The 13,919-nt window shown below is 34.6% G+C and overlaps 2 protein-coding genes across 2 annotated transcripts in view; both read right to left on the reverse strand.

Annotated features, from left to right (window-relative positions):
* Positions 1-1,167: 1,167 nt before the first annotated feature.
* Positions 1,168-6,390, reverse strand: plac8.2 (placenta associated 8, tandem duplicate 2). The gene is made up of 4 exons (NM_001083873.2): positions 6,349-6,390; positions 5,825-5,912; positions 5,578-5,702; positions 1,168-2,431 (listed from the first exon to the last, which is right to left on the reverse strand). The coding sequence occupies exons 2-4, from the start codon at positions 5,907-5,909 to the stop codon at positions 2,327-2,329; spliced, it is 315 nt and encodes a 104-aa protein (NP_001077342.2). The 5' UTR covers positions 5,910-5,912; positions 6,349-6,390; the 3' UTR covers positions 1,168-2,326.
* A 5,871-nt stretch (positions 6,391-12,261) lies between these two features.
* The window catches only part of plac8.1 (placenta associated 8, tandem duplicate 1), a 2,790-nt gene continuing 1,132 nt past the window's right edge, over positions 12,262-13,919 (reverse strand). The window contains exons 2-4 of the mRNA NM_001033097.2: positions 13,713-13,800; positions 12,885-13,009; positions 12,262-12,804 (exon numbers count right to left, since the gene is read on the reverse strand). Of these exons, the coding sequence (NP_001028269.1) occupies positions 12,694-12,804; positions 12,885-13,009; positions 13,713-13,797 (321 nt within the window). The 5' untranslated portion in view covers positions 13,798-13,800 and the 3' untranslated portion in view covers positions 12,262-12,693. The remainder of the gene's footprint in view (positions 12,805-12,884; positions 13,010-13,712; positions 13,801-13,919) is intronic.

Raw genomic sequence — 13,919 nt, forward strand, 5'->3', positions numbered from 1 at the left:
CCTGTCATCTTAACTAGATGCAGCTGGAAAAGTGCAATCGCGTTGCCTCGTGCACGTCTCTCCAATGGAAATAAAATAATGAACTTACCTGCAGGTCGCATACCAGAAGCGCCGAGCGTCGCGCCATGCAGCACCATGCATTTTAGAATTCTAAACGAAGGTTTCTAACAGGGTACACACAACGGCGCTTCAAGTCGTCGGCGGTTCGCCGCGGACAGCCATCGACTTCAAGCGCTGTTGTGAGTACCCTGATCGAAACCTATGTTCTAAAATGTGTGACGCGACTTCATGTTTCTGCGTCTCGGTGTACAAGCTTGGCACTTGAAACTAGTACACTGTTGGCTGTAAAACTATACAAAGACACAAATGATTTTGTACTCTCTGCTTGGTCTGTGTCCGAGTCGTACATGTACGGCTGAATGCTGATCCTCTCACTCATGTAGCTTAGCTTTTCTTTGCCTGCCTGTCTGTTGCAAACACAGAGCGTGGAAGCTCTTGTCTCTGCCCCTTTGTTACGTTGGACGGGAAGCTAAAACTAATTTTCATGCGAAGCAACACACCCCTAAAACAGCGAGCTTTGTACGCGCCCCCCAAATGACACAAATTTTAACACATTGTAATAAAAACATCTGAACTGTGTGTTGTACTGAACCTAAACTGGCACACTCAGAAGAACCATAATATTAATAGAGTTATTTTAAGGTAAAGAAGTGAAATGTTATGCAATGGCCAAGTCAATCACCTGATCTAAATCTGATTGAGCTTACAGTTGAGGACAGTTGCAGAGGTCTGGCAGAGCACCAACAGGAAAAAAAAAAAAAACTCAGCATCCAGTGATGTCTATGCATTCCAGACTTCAAGCTGTAATTAACTGCAAAGGATTTGCAACCAAGTATTATGATTATCATAGTATTATGACTATGATTATGATTATCAAATTATACCAATTACTTTTGGCCCCTTAACAAGTTGGATGCACATATGCAAACTGTTGTAATTCCTACACTGTTCACCTGATTTAGATGTAAATGCCCTGAACTTAAAGCTGACAATCTACAGTTATAGCACATCTTGTTTGTTTTATTTCAAAAATGTTAGAATTGTGTTGTGTCCAAATATTTATGAACCTAATTGTATATATAAAAATAAAGTTTTGTGAATCTATCTGTGGTCTCATAATGGATTTATATTAACAAATATACAAACAACATAACAAGCATATTTTTAGAGTGACTGATGGATTTTCATTTGTTTTGTTCCCTAAATTACTGGTAACCTCAAAAAATGCAAAGGCTTTCATAATAATGTTATAGTTCATATACTTCCTACTGTGATGTTTTCAGGATTTAACACAAAGGCTGTAAGGACATTGTGAGCTTTCAACAGCTCTGATAAATTAAGTGATATGCTGCCTGTGTTCAATTTTATTGAGGGGAGTTAATGATATGTCTGAATCATAAAATGGCGCCTATGGCTGGAAGGGTTTAATTTTTGATTTACGGAAATTGTTGTCATTGAAATCAATGAGATCATGAATGTTGCAAGATGGAATTGGAAATGTAATTTAAAACATCAGAATTGAACACTATGCAGTGGCGGAAAAAAGTATTGAACATCTCACCATTTTTCTGAGAAAACATATTTCTAATGGTGCCGTTGACTTGGGATTGTATTGTTTGGGTTTCTACCAAAATCTGGTTCAGTTCCATGTCAAGAGCTCCTTTAGAAATATTATTCCCAGGAAAAACATGACATGTTCAATACTTTAATTCCCTACTGTATATAATGGTTTTCCACATAGAATCAATGAGCTTATGCTAAATCATCTCTTCAAAAAAAAAAAAAAAAGCACATTTTTAAATTTCTGTTTTATTTTTTGCATTGGAAGACTTTATAGCTAGTAACTTTACTACATTTACAAATGATAAAAAAGCATATTTACAAAGTAATGTTGTTATAAATAAATGACTACCAAGAACCTGACATTCATTGACATGATGCAAATTAGTAATAAATTAATTGCAAGAACACAGCAACCAACATGTTAATTAGCTCTCTACATTATTGCACCTATATCATAAAATACAGCTGGATGTTATGAGAAACATGATGTCTGTTATCAGTCTAATACCAACAGCCTGTACTTTCATACTGAATGAAGCCATAAAGTTTGATTAGCGTATCTATTTGCTTATACCACATCTTAGTCTTTAGATATTAGACACTAGTGTATTGTAGATAGACTGCTTAAAAGCATTTTTCTCTGTTGCCTTTAAAAAGCAGACCAACTCTGTTCACTGCTTTTGAATCTTTGAAAAAAGTTTTCTCAGAACTGTCCTAAGCGCTTCCTAATTTCGATGTCTCTCTTCAACTGGCAGGCTGCACAAGGCATGCAGTTGTAAACGATACAAAAGTCAGTACACATCGAACCCTGGAAAACAAAAACAAAAAATATAAATTATTTTGAGACAGACAGATTTAAATCAGGATTACAAATTGATCCTTTTTATGTAAATTGTGTAGAGATTATTACTATTGCTAATAAAACAGTATCGATATTAGATTTATAAGCAATAAATGGTATCGGCCAGTAAAAGGAATAATCTGTGCTGACCAATTTAAGCAAAAATCTGTGTCAGATGATAAAAGCACAATGAGTATTGGCAAGTATTGACTAATAAAAGCAATAATCGGTATTCAACGATAAATGCAATAAATGATATTTATTAGTATTAATCTTACTTGTGTGCATTTCCCAAACAACAACGTAACTTGTGACTGAACTTATACTTACCATATACAATAGATTGTTTGGTAAAAGAACGATGTAGTAACCATTGTTTGAACCACGTTAGTTATAACGTAAAATGCCCATAATGATGCTCTAAACTGGGCGGAGTAACAACTTTCTTTGAGACGAACCCCATCATTTCTTTGTGCAAATTATATTGTTTTATACGCACACGCATTAAAAAATATACAATTTCTTGGTAAAACATGCACTCGCTTTCCATATTAATGGAAATATATGTAAATGGCACAAATAGGACCAATATTTCCTTTACAAATACATTCCTTTATGTATTGAGAACATTAAATATTCTATTCTAAAATATAAAATCACAAAAGCTAACAAGTAATCTATTCTCATATATAAAAAAATATTTATTATCGCTGGCAGCTAGCTCTCTGCAAGTCTCACATGGTCTCTCTCTGAAGCTAGGCAGGGCTGCACGTAGTCAGTACCTGGAAAGGAGACGATAGTTTGTTGCCCGAAATGGTGTTAGTGAGGCCAGCAGGGGACGTTCACCTTGCGGTCTTTGTGTGCCCTAATGTCCCAGTATAGTGATGGGGACTCTACTGCTCAGTGAGCGCCGTCTTTCGGATGAGATATTAAACCGAGGTCCTGACTCTCTGTGGTCGTGAAAAACCACAGATGTCCTTCGAAAAAGAGTAGGGATTTAACTCTGGCATCCTGTCTAAATTTGCCCACTGGCCTCTATCCATCATGGCCTCCTAACCATCCCCATATCATAATTAGCTTTATCACTTTGTCTCCTCTCCACCAATCAATCAGCTGGTGTGTGGTGTACGTTCTGGCGCAATATTGCTGCCGTTGCATCATCCAGGTGGATGCTGCAAACTGGTGGTGGATGAGGGAGATTTCCTCAATGTGTAAAGCGCTTTGAGTGTCTAGAAAAGCACTACCCATCTCTGGGAAAAATTCACACACACACTCTAATACACTACGGACACTTTAGCCTACCCAATTCACCTGTGACTTGAAACCGGAGCACCTGGAAGAAACCCATGCGAACGCAGAGAAAACAAGCAAACGGCACACAGAAACGCCAACTGACCCAGCCGAGGCTCGAACCAGCAACCTTCTTGCTGTGAAGCGATAGAACTACCTACTGCGCCACTGTATCGCCTCTACTAATACCAATTTTATTATTATTATTATTATTATTACTATTATTAAGTAGGATATAGTTTATTTATTTTTTGTTTTTTTTAAAAGTCTACTTTTACAATTTGACACATGCAAACCAAAGAAATGTTCAACAGGCCAATGTCATACAGTACAAATTCTTAATAAACAGCCCACTATAAATTAAAAGCATTAACGAATGCTATCTTTTGTTTTCTCAAGCTTTGGAGACGTAACATAAATTCTGCTTTTAAATATTTTTTTAATCATTCAAAATGACATCAAAGTTTTCAAATTGCACTGCGAAGGGAACGAACACAATTGTAAACATGAAGATCGCTAAAACTGAACTGTAAAAATACTTTGAAATCAAAATCTAAGAATGATGACTTTAATGTTTTTTTTTAATCATTCTAAGTTTAAATGTTAAAATGTTCTAAACAAATAGGGCATGGGGGGAAAACTAGAAATAGAACATAGCCAGGAACCAGAGGTGTAGTTGCAAATGTACAGGTTTGCGACGCAGTTTGCGAATGTTTATTTGAATGAAAGATTTGAGAAATGCCAAATCAGCGAGCTGTTTGTAATGATGGAAGTTGCAACCTTAATTGGCTAACTATGATTTTTGGAAATACACCCCTGCTGATAAAATCCAGAAACATCAGGACATTGTCTTTAAAAAAGCACTGTGAGGTGAAAAAAAAAAAAAAACATCAGATTTGAGTGGTCTTTAAACTTTTATCTTAAGTTGATTGAACTAAAACTGGGTTGCAATGGCAAAACTGCAGTTTGTAGGCTCCACACTGCTAACATTTTGGTGGAATTTTACTAAAACTTTTAACGCAACTAACTAACTAACTAACTAACTAACTAACTAACTAACTAAACAAGATCGTAAGGTTCCATAATGCAAATCACAGGATAAATAAATGGAAAACACCCGTGAATCACAAGCTGGGAGATGTTAACTAACTGTCTTCTTATCAATATCTATATTGCGTTTCCTTACATTTGGAAAACAAATACTTATAAAATTTCGAAGGAAGCCACTGACTTTATTTTACTAATTTGAATAATTACTAATTTAACATACCAAATAGGTAAACTTCTTTTCACATATTTTTCATTTAGATTTCTATTGATATTTATTAACAATACAAAATCGTTATTATACAACTTTGTTCATTTATTGCAAATAATGGAATAGATGAAAATTGTACTCTACAGTTTACCAAAGAAAATGCATTTAATGGATTTTTAGATGTTTGAAACAATAAAATGTTCAAGAAATAATATTTGTATACAAGATATGTCCATGACTTACAAGTTCACTGGTATTTATACGATAATTTACATAATTTAAAACTACTTAAACAGACAATAAATGTCACTTTCTTTTCAATTGTCAGAGCAAAGATCAAAGTAACACAATTTGAAATTGTTAATAAACAAAACAAACAAACAAAAATACACCATTGAATCACAAACTACTGAAAAATATTAATTAATTACATTTATGTAAATGATTAATAAAAAAGATTAATAAACTTTTTACAGTGTGGATAGATAGACAGACAGACAGACAGACAAACAGACAGACAGGTAGGTAGATAGACAGACAGACAGACAGACAGACAGACATTCACCTGTATGTTGTATTTAGTTCTGTATACACTCCTCATTGGCATGCCTAAACCACATAAGCAGCACTCGTTCATGTCACTGGCAATGGAGCAGCCCATACATGGGAGACAGAAAAGGCCACAACAACCTAAGAAAAATACATGGTTGACGTTATCTCCAAATTTAATCTTAGTTTTCATGATTTTGGAGACTTTATAGCTCACAATGTTGTAACAACATATTATGTTTAGTGCCAGTTGAAAGACTTACAAATGCTCATGTCTTCACAGCAGCTCATTAATCCGGTCTGAAACTCTTGAGGTCCAAATGCAGCGGGTTGAGATGTCACCTCCATGACCTATAAGGAAAGAAATTAGAGGAATATTTAGGTTAAATCATTTTTTGGCTGGCAAACTGCTCAAACTGATATCTTAAAGGGATGAACATTCACCATTCACTGTAAATGGCCAACACAAATTGATTGAGGTACCTTAATTGTCTTTACAAATTTAAGTGCATTGAACATAGAAAAATTAAGTTTACCAAAAAAACCTCAAGAACTGTGTTAATTCATCTCATTTTAAAGAAGTAGTTTGAACAAACAGCAAAAAAAAATTATATTTTTCTGAATGTTTACTCTAAAATTTTATGAAAAAAGAAAAAAACTTTTTTTTAACAGAAGAAACTCAAAAAGGTTTGGAACAAACTATAGATGTGTAAACGATTTTGGTTAATGCATTTTTAAAACTATCATTTAAATAGAGCAATTGTGCAATTGGTTTCACAAAGCTTACCTTTCGTGTTGTTGAGTTGGGCTATTCTCAAATTCTCTACACATTGAAATAGACAGGATGTCTATTAATACAGTCACAAAATCAGACACACCCTTTGAATGTCAATAAAAACGCTACGTGACAGCTTTTATTGTGGAAATATAAATTGCACTTCCTTTAGGTCCAAAGTTCTTAATGGTTTACAGCAACACAATTTCTTTCACACCTTCCAGCAATGATTCATGCCACATCGTTCATTCATCCTTGAGATATCCTCAGTTTACAAGACAGAGCAATGATATGACATTATTATAAATGCACAAACATATTAATAAGCTACAAAGCGCTTAATATCCTGTGATATTTTATCTTTTCTGACCACTCATCTTTTGCTTAGCTAGCCTGCATTTACAAAATGTTACCCTGGATTACAAAACCTTATGTGCGTCTTGTGTTGCACAAATTTGGCAGTTTCAGGTCAAAATTAGATTTTATTTGTCTTTTATCACAAAACGTTAAAAACATTAAGTAAAGATCATGTTCTATGAATATATTTGAAAATGTCCTAGTCTAAATGTAAGTACCAAAGAATTAAAATCTTTTAAATGAACACCTTATAAGGTATACTTTGTACACTGCAAGAAGTAGTTACTTAAAGCAAGTAAACCAATTGCCTCAAAAGCAACACGTTGACTTTACAACAATAATGTAAGTAAACTCTTGTAACTTGGAACTGTTAAGCTGACTTAGTTTTTATAATTATGGCTATTGAGACATCTCAGAAATAGGATATAAATATATATCACAGACAGTATTTTTATGAAAGATATTAGCAAAGAAAATAATTTTACAAAATTTGAAGTCAGCTTATTTGCCTGTCTTTGAAACCTGGATTAGGAGTTTAAGTTTGTTTAACAAACGAACAAAACATATTTTTAAAAATCTGGAACTCGATTATGTTTATGTCACTAATGCTGATTGTAACTCATTATAGCTGAGATTGGTTTGCATATGTCGAGTTGTGGAGCCTACACATATCTCTATAAATTATTTATTTTTTATATTTAATTCAATTTTTTTTTCTCCCTCTCATACTTTCTGAATGACAATGTAATATGTTGTGTCCAACTGTCTGTGTAATGTGAAATGCACTTTGTTAATTTTTTTCTTTTTGTTTGTTCTGTTTATGCTATTGCTTATTTTCTTATACTAAAAAAAAAAAAAAATCCAGCACGTTTTTACACAGCAGGTGCCCTTCCAACAGCAACCCATGTCTGGGAAACATTCCCCCACACACATTTACACTCGTACACTACGAACAATTTAGCCTACCCAATCCACCTGTACCACATGTCTTTGGACTGTGGGAGAAACCGGAGCACCCGGAGGAAACCCACGCAAAAGCAGGGGGAACATGCAAACTCCACACTGAAACGTCTACTGACCCAGCCGTGGCTCGACCTTCTTGTTGTGAGGTGACAGCACTACCTGCTACGCCACTATGTTGCCTTAAGTTTAAGCAACATAAATATTTGTTGTCTTGACTTTTTGTCATTTAACTTTTTACAGTTGATGTAAATCTTTAGATGTTTATGGTTTGTGTACAATTGAATCTGTAAAGTATTATTTTCCATGTTTTTGGTGGATGTATTAAATAAAAAAGCTACTTGTTTATCAAACGTGGTTCTAATTGATTGAATTTGCATTTTAAACTTTTAAAAGATAATATTATTATTTATTGAGTTTTTATTTGTTAACTCAACAAAGTTATGTTTTCAGCTCATCTATCAAAAGAGTGTTTTTACAAAATTCTGTGCAGAAACAACAAAAATTCCAAAGATTCTGTCTGGCTCTCACTGATCTGTCTGGTCCTCAGAAAAGCTAGGTGAGCGTTTCATGACCCTTTAAAGTTCACTTAAAAAAAGATATTGGTCACACTTTACAATAAGGTTCATAAGTTAATGTTAATTTATGCATTTACTAACATGAACAAATAATGAACAATACATTTACCACTGTATTTGTTCATGTTAGTTAACGTTAGTTAATGAAAATACAGTAGTTTATTGTTCAACAAGCATGGACTTGGATGTTAATAATGCATTAGTAAATGTTTGTTTATGATTAATAAATGCTGTACACGTGTTGTTAATGATTAGTTCATGTTAGTACATGTATTAACTAATGAACCTTATTGTAAAGTGTTACCAAGATATTTATTGAAGAATTCATGAAACAGTGAATCACATAAGAAGACCAAAGTGTCAAACAAAAGTCTTTATTGAAGGATTGAAACAAAAACAGAAAAGAAATACTTATGGGAGTTGGGGATGAGGCCTGTGTGTGTACCCAGGTGTGAGCATAATGTCTCACCCCTTTATGTTTTTGTTCTGCATTCATGACATTTACAAATACAAATGCTCCCTGTGGCATATATGCCTGTGTGTGTGTGTGTGTGTGTGTGTGTGTGTGTGTGTGTGTGTGTGTGTGTGTGTGTGTGTGTGTGTGTGTGTGTGTGTGTGTCTGTGTGTTTCTGTGTGTCTGTGTGTTTCTGTGTGTCTGTGTGTCTGTGTAATGTGAAATGCACTTTGTTAATTGTTTTCTTTTTGTTTGTTCTGTTTATGCTATTGCTTATTTTCTTATACTAAAAAAAAAAAAAATCCAGCACGTTTTTACACAGCAGGTGCCCTTCCAGCAGCAACCCATGTCTGGGAAACATTCCCCCACACACATTTACACTCGTACACTACGGACTATTTAGCCAATTTAGTGTGTGTGTTTGTGTGTGTGTGTTTGTTTGTTTGTTTGTGTGTTTGTTTGTGTGAATTTGTGTGTGCAAGCATGAATTTTCTATATTACATTTGTGCTTTTACCAGGTCCACATTTCTGTTTGGAAATATTTAGATTTATGCTGGATTTATTGATTTTTTTGACAAATGATCCCCCCATTCATTTCAATATCAAATACCAGAAATGTAAAAAAAAAAAAGTTATGTAAATATAAATAGATGATAAAAAGACACACAATCTTGTTTCAATAAGATGAAAGAATCTATTTGTGTGTTTCTTCAAGGAAAACTTAATAGGGATCGGGGCAGCATGGTTGCTCAGTGGTTAGCACTGTCGCCTCACAGCAAGAAGGTTGCTGGTTTGAGTCCTGGGCCAGTTATTTCTGTGTTTCCCTATGTTCATGTGGGTTTCCTTTGGATGCTCCGGTTTCCCCCACAGTCCAAAGACATGTCGTAAACGTGAATTGAAATAATAAAATTGTGGATTGTGTAAATGTGATAGTGTAATGGGTTGTGGCTAGAAGAGCATCCAATGTGTAAAACAGGATAGCTGGTGGTTCATTCCGCTGTGACAAGCCCTGATAAATAAGAGACTAAGCAGAAGGAAATGATTGGGATCATATAGACCCTGAGATCAAATGATGGATTAATAATTTGTTAGAATAATTATAGCAGTTATCAGTGAAGGCCAGCAATAAGGAAAACACTCCTGGATTACATAATAATGGAATTTTGCTCACGTCACAGTCAGACAGCTGTGGTGCAGATTACTGGATATGTACGATACTGTGTCAGGAAGAGTTTATAGCTTTACTGTCTATCATTCGAACGAGGTCAGTGACCAACTACAGCACAGTGTTGCCACATTCCTGCAATATAAAGCAGCATAGGCCTGCTTGAAAAATATGCAAATTTAGCATATTTCTGACATCATCGTATTGTACCAGCAACTTTTACTATTTACAGTCTACATTCACAAATTGTTCTCATTCACTGCCAGTCTGCTGTTCTGCACTACAAAAATCCAGGGTGACAAATATCATTGTCATCGAGTGACCATCAAATGTATTTTATTATGTTATGGGCTGTCTGATTTTCATTGTATTGATGTACACTTAACAAATGATGATAATTGGTATGCTATTTCTCTGTGAAATAATGTTTTGAATATGAAGGTAAATTGTCCTTATGTGGTTAATCATGGTATAATGAAATGAAAATGAGAATCAATTTTTTTTTTTGATCATCGAGTGGCTGTCTAACTAATGAGGCACTGTAATTGACTATGGGATAAAAAGGTAGAGTGAGCGGATTGTATCACACACTGAAGAAGGCATTGTGCGAGCGCGCAGGAAAAACTTCATTACTCTGACATATATCATCTGAAAAAATTTTAATGCTAAAGAAAAAAAAAAGAAATATTGTTTTATATATTGTATTATGCAAAATTTTTGGCAAAATGGTGAATATAAGGTTATGTAAGAAAATATAGTAAGGTTCTTTGATAAAATGCAAGATTCCACACAATTCCTTTATGTCGTCTCAGCATAAATCGATTAAGTTAACTTAAAACTTTTAACTAATTTATGTGGATTGAACATAATAAAATTAAGTTGTCCCAATAAAATCTCAAGAATTGTGTTGTTTTAACTCATTTTGAATAAGTAGTTTAAACAAGCAAAAAATATATTTTTTGAGTGTACAGGGAAATGTTGCCACAGCATAGAGGCATAAAATAGGAACAAAATCTTTATGCACGTGAGATTTTTGCATTGTGAAGCTAATCGCTAGTCTTTCTGATAAAAATATTAACAATTTCATATAAACCCATATCTCTTTTTTTATCAAGTGAGTAAACATTTGGTTGTCAGCCTAAGGGGATAATTTTTGGTCCATCTAACACCTCAACCCAGTTGTTTTTTATAATAATAAAAAATTGCAACATAGGCTCATTCTGAAAATGTAGCCTGTTTCTGGAGGCCGGGACTTATGTAGCCAAAGGTACGTATGACTTTATTTTATTTTTTTAATGAACCCCTGCGACGTATTTCACAGTCTCCAGAAATGTATATAGAGGAACATTTTCAGAATGAGCCTGGGTCAAAAAAAAAAACTGTCTAAATATTCAGACATGCCTACTGCATTTAAGTTTTTGTGTAGCACGTCTGGTATGGAGATCTTCCTTTTAAAAGAACTGAAACAAATCATTTCAAATAATATTTAAAACTGAATGAGAGGAAAGTTTTCCTTTTCTGTTTTATTATTATTATTATTTTTAGCTTTAATTAAAATCAAACTGTATAATAATTTGACTATTTCTACTAGCCAATAGATAAGGCGAAAGCTCATTTGAGTTTTGTCCCTCCAGATAATTTTCAGTTTGCTGTGAAAAGAATCTATAGATTTTGGGATTATTCATGACACATTTGTCGACCATGTTGCTACAGCTCTGTTCGCCTTTGTCTTCTCTTCTACGTCAGATCATCAGGGTGTGTGTTTACTATGGGCAGTACAGCGTATGGCTGTTAGTCAAGTCAGCACCGCAACACACCATCATTTTATTGCATGTAGTAAACACACACCCTGATCTGAAAAGGGTGACATGGGAGTACAAATTTGTACAGTTTTTTTTTTTTTTTTTTTGCTGCTGCACAAAAAGTATTCTGATATGGGTGACATCGGAGAACAAAGTTGTTTGTACAGTTTTTTTTTTTTTTGCACAAAAGTGTTCTTGGAGGAGCTTCGTTTGATTAAAGTTGAACAACTTGGAATATTTTGATGATGTTTTTGGTTCCTTTTAGGGACTTTGAACGTCTCAGGACCATTGCTGTATATGGAGCAAGTAAGCTCCTGGGTTTCGTCTAAAATATCTTAATTTATGTCCTGAAGAGAAGCAAGGTCTAAGTAGTTTGAAACAACATGAGGACAAGTAATTAATAACAGAATTGACAATTTTGAATGAATCCTTCAAGGAGTATGTAGCACGGCTTGCTAAAGTTTGAGGTCAATTTCCTGTTGTTTGTTATTTAAGGACCAAAAAAGCATGTTTGACACTCATTTCACACAGTGCAACAGAATTAGTCTTCATTACAACACATCAGTACAACAAACTGGGCTCAGGAAAAAAAACACAGAGCAAACACAATCACATTCATGAAATATTTATTAGTTAGATTGAGTGATGGGTGGTTCATTCTACTGTCGACCCCTGATGAAGCAGGGACTGAGATTGGAAGAGTTTAGCAAAAAAAAAAAAAAAACGTGTCAAAATGTTAACAGACAATGCACAGACATAACACACTGCAACTCTGCAATGCTATACACTTCTTGGAAAATGTGAAAATTTATTTAAAGTACATTTAAATAATAATGACAATATAACTTTGAATGAACAGTTTCCAAATAGGAAAATTACGAACTGCATGCACAAATACTGTACAATGTATTTTACTTAGCTGAATTAAACTCTTCCTTACTTATCAAATGACTGACCCCTTCATCTTTCTTTGATCTCATATTTTCTAGAGCAGCATTTAAGTACTTATTAGTTAAAAATTGTAGTGCTCTTTTCCAGTTTTCATAATTTCAGCGTGCCGTTACTCTTTCTAATGTCGATGTCTCTCTTAAGCTGACAGGCCGCACAGGTAAAGCAGAAGGTAGTGGCAGCCCAGTCATTGCACATGGATCCCTGAAAAAAAGCAAATGCAGTTCAAACACAACTGTAAGTATTAGACGATTTCTTTCTATTAAAGCTATAAAGATACTAACCTCTATGTTGTATTTAGTTCTGTATACACTCCTCATCGGCATGCCTAAACCGCACAAGCAGCACTCGTTCATGTCACTGGCGATGGAACAGCCCATACACGGGAGACAGAAAAGGCCACAACAACCTAAGAAAAAATACAGGATTGATTCACCGGGATAGACTGATGTATATCTTCATCCATCCATCCATCCATCCATCCATCTTTGTGTACAAACTGGATATATTTATGTTTATGTCACAGTCACTGCCATAAGCACCCAATACCATAACAATTCCAATGTGATTTTAGGCTTAAGACAAATAAGCTTAGATAATAATGAAGAATTAACCAGAATATACGTTGTGTATAATTTACTGCCATTATGTCAAAAAACAAAACTAACTTTAACAAGATCTCAATTATTTTAAAAAATAGTATTCTTGCAAAATCTGCTTTTTAAAATTTTGATTATGTCGTCCAGATTGCATTCAGTCAGTTACAGTTACTGTTTTGATGATAACAACTGGAAGTTTGGGCAAATTTTGCCATTTTTAATTGGAAATATTATTTTATTCATTTTTCTTCAGTTTAGTCCCTGATTTATCAGGGATCGCCACTGAGGAATGAACCGCCAACTATTCTAGCATATGTTTTACACAGCGAATGCCCATCCAGATGCATTTCAGTACTGGGAAACACCCATACACTCTCTCATTCACACACACACACACACACTTACACAGTACGGCCAATTTAGTTGATCTATAAACTGAAAATATTTTCATATTGAAATTGACCTTATTCAGGAACGACTAATCCATTTGTGTTAATGACAGGAATCACTTACATACGCCCACGTCATCACAGCAGCTCATCAAGCCTGAGTGAAATTCTTGGGGATGAAACGCCGACGGTTGAGATGTCACCTCCATGATCTACAACAGGTAAAGAAATCCATGAATAACTCACGCACTGTGCTTCAGCTGAGTGTCTAATTTATCAGGGATCACCACAGCGGAACGAACCATCAATTACTCTGGCATATGTGTTATAT

Source organism: Danio rerio, chromosome 10 (assembly GCF_049306965.1).
Source record: "Danio rerio strain Tuebingen ecotype United States chromosome 10, GRCz12tu, whole genome shotgun sequence".
Taxonomy (NCBI): domain Eukaryota; kingdom Metazoa; phylum Chordata; class Actinopteri; order Cypriniformes; family Danionidae; genus Danio; species Danio rerio.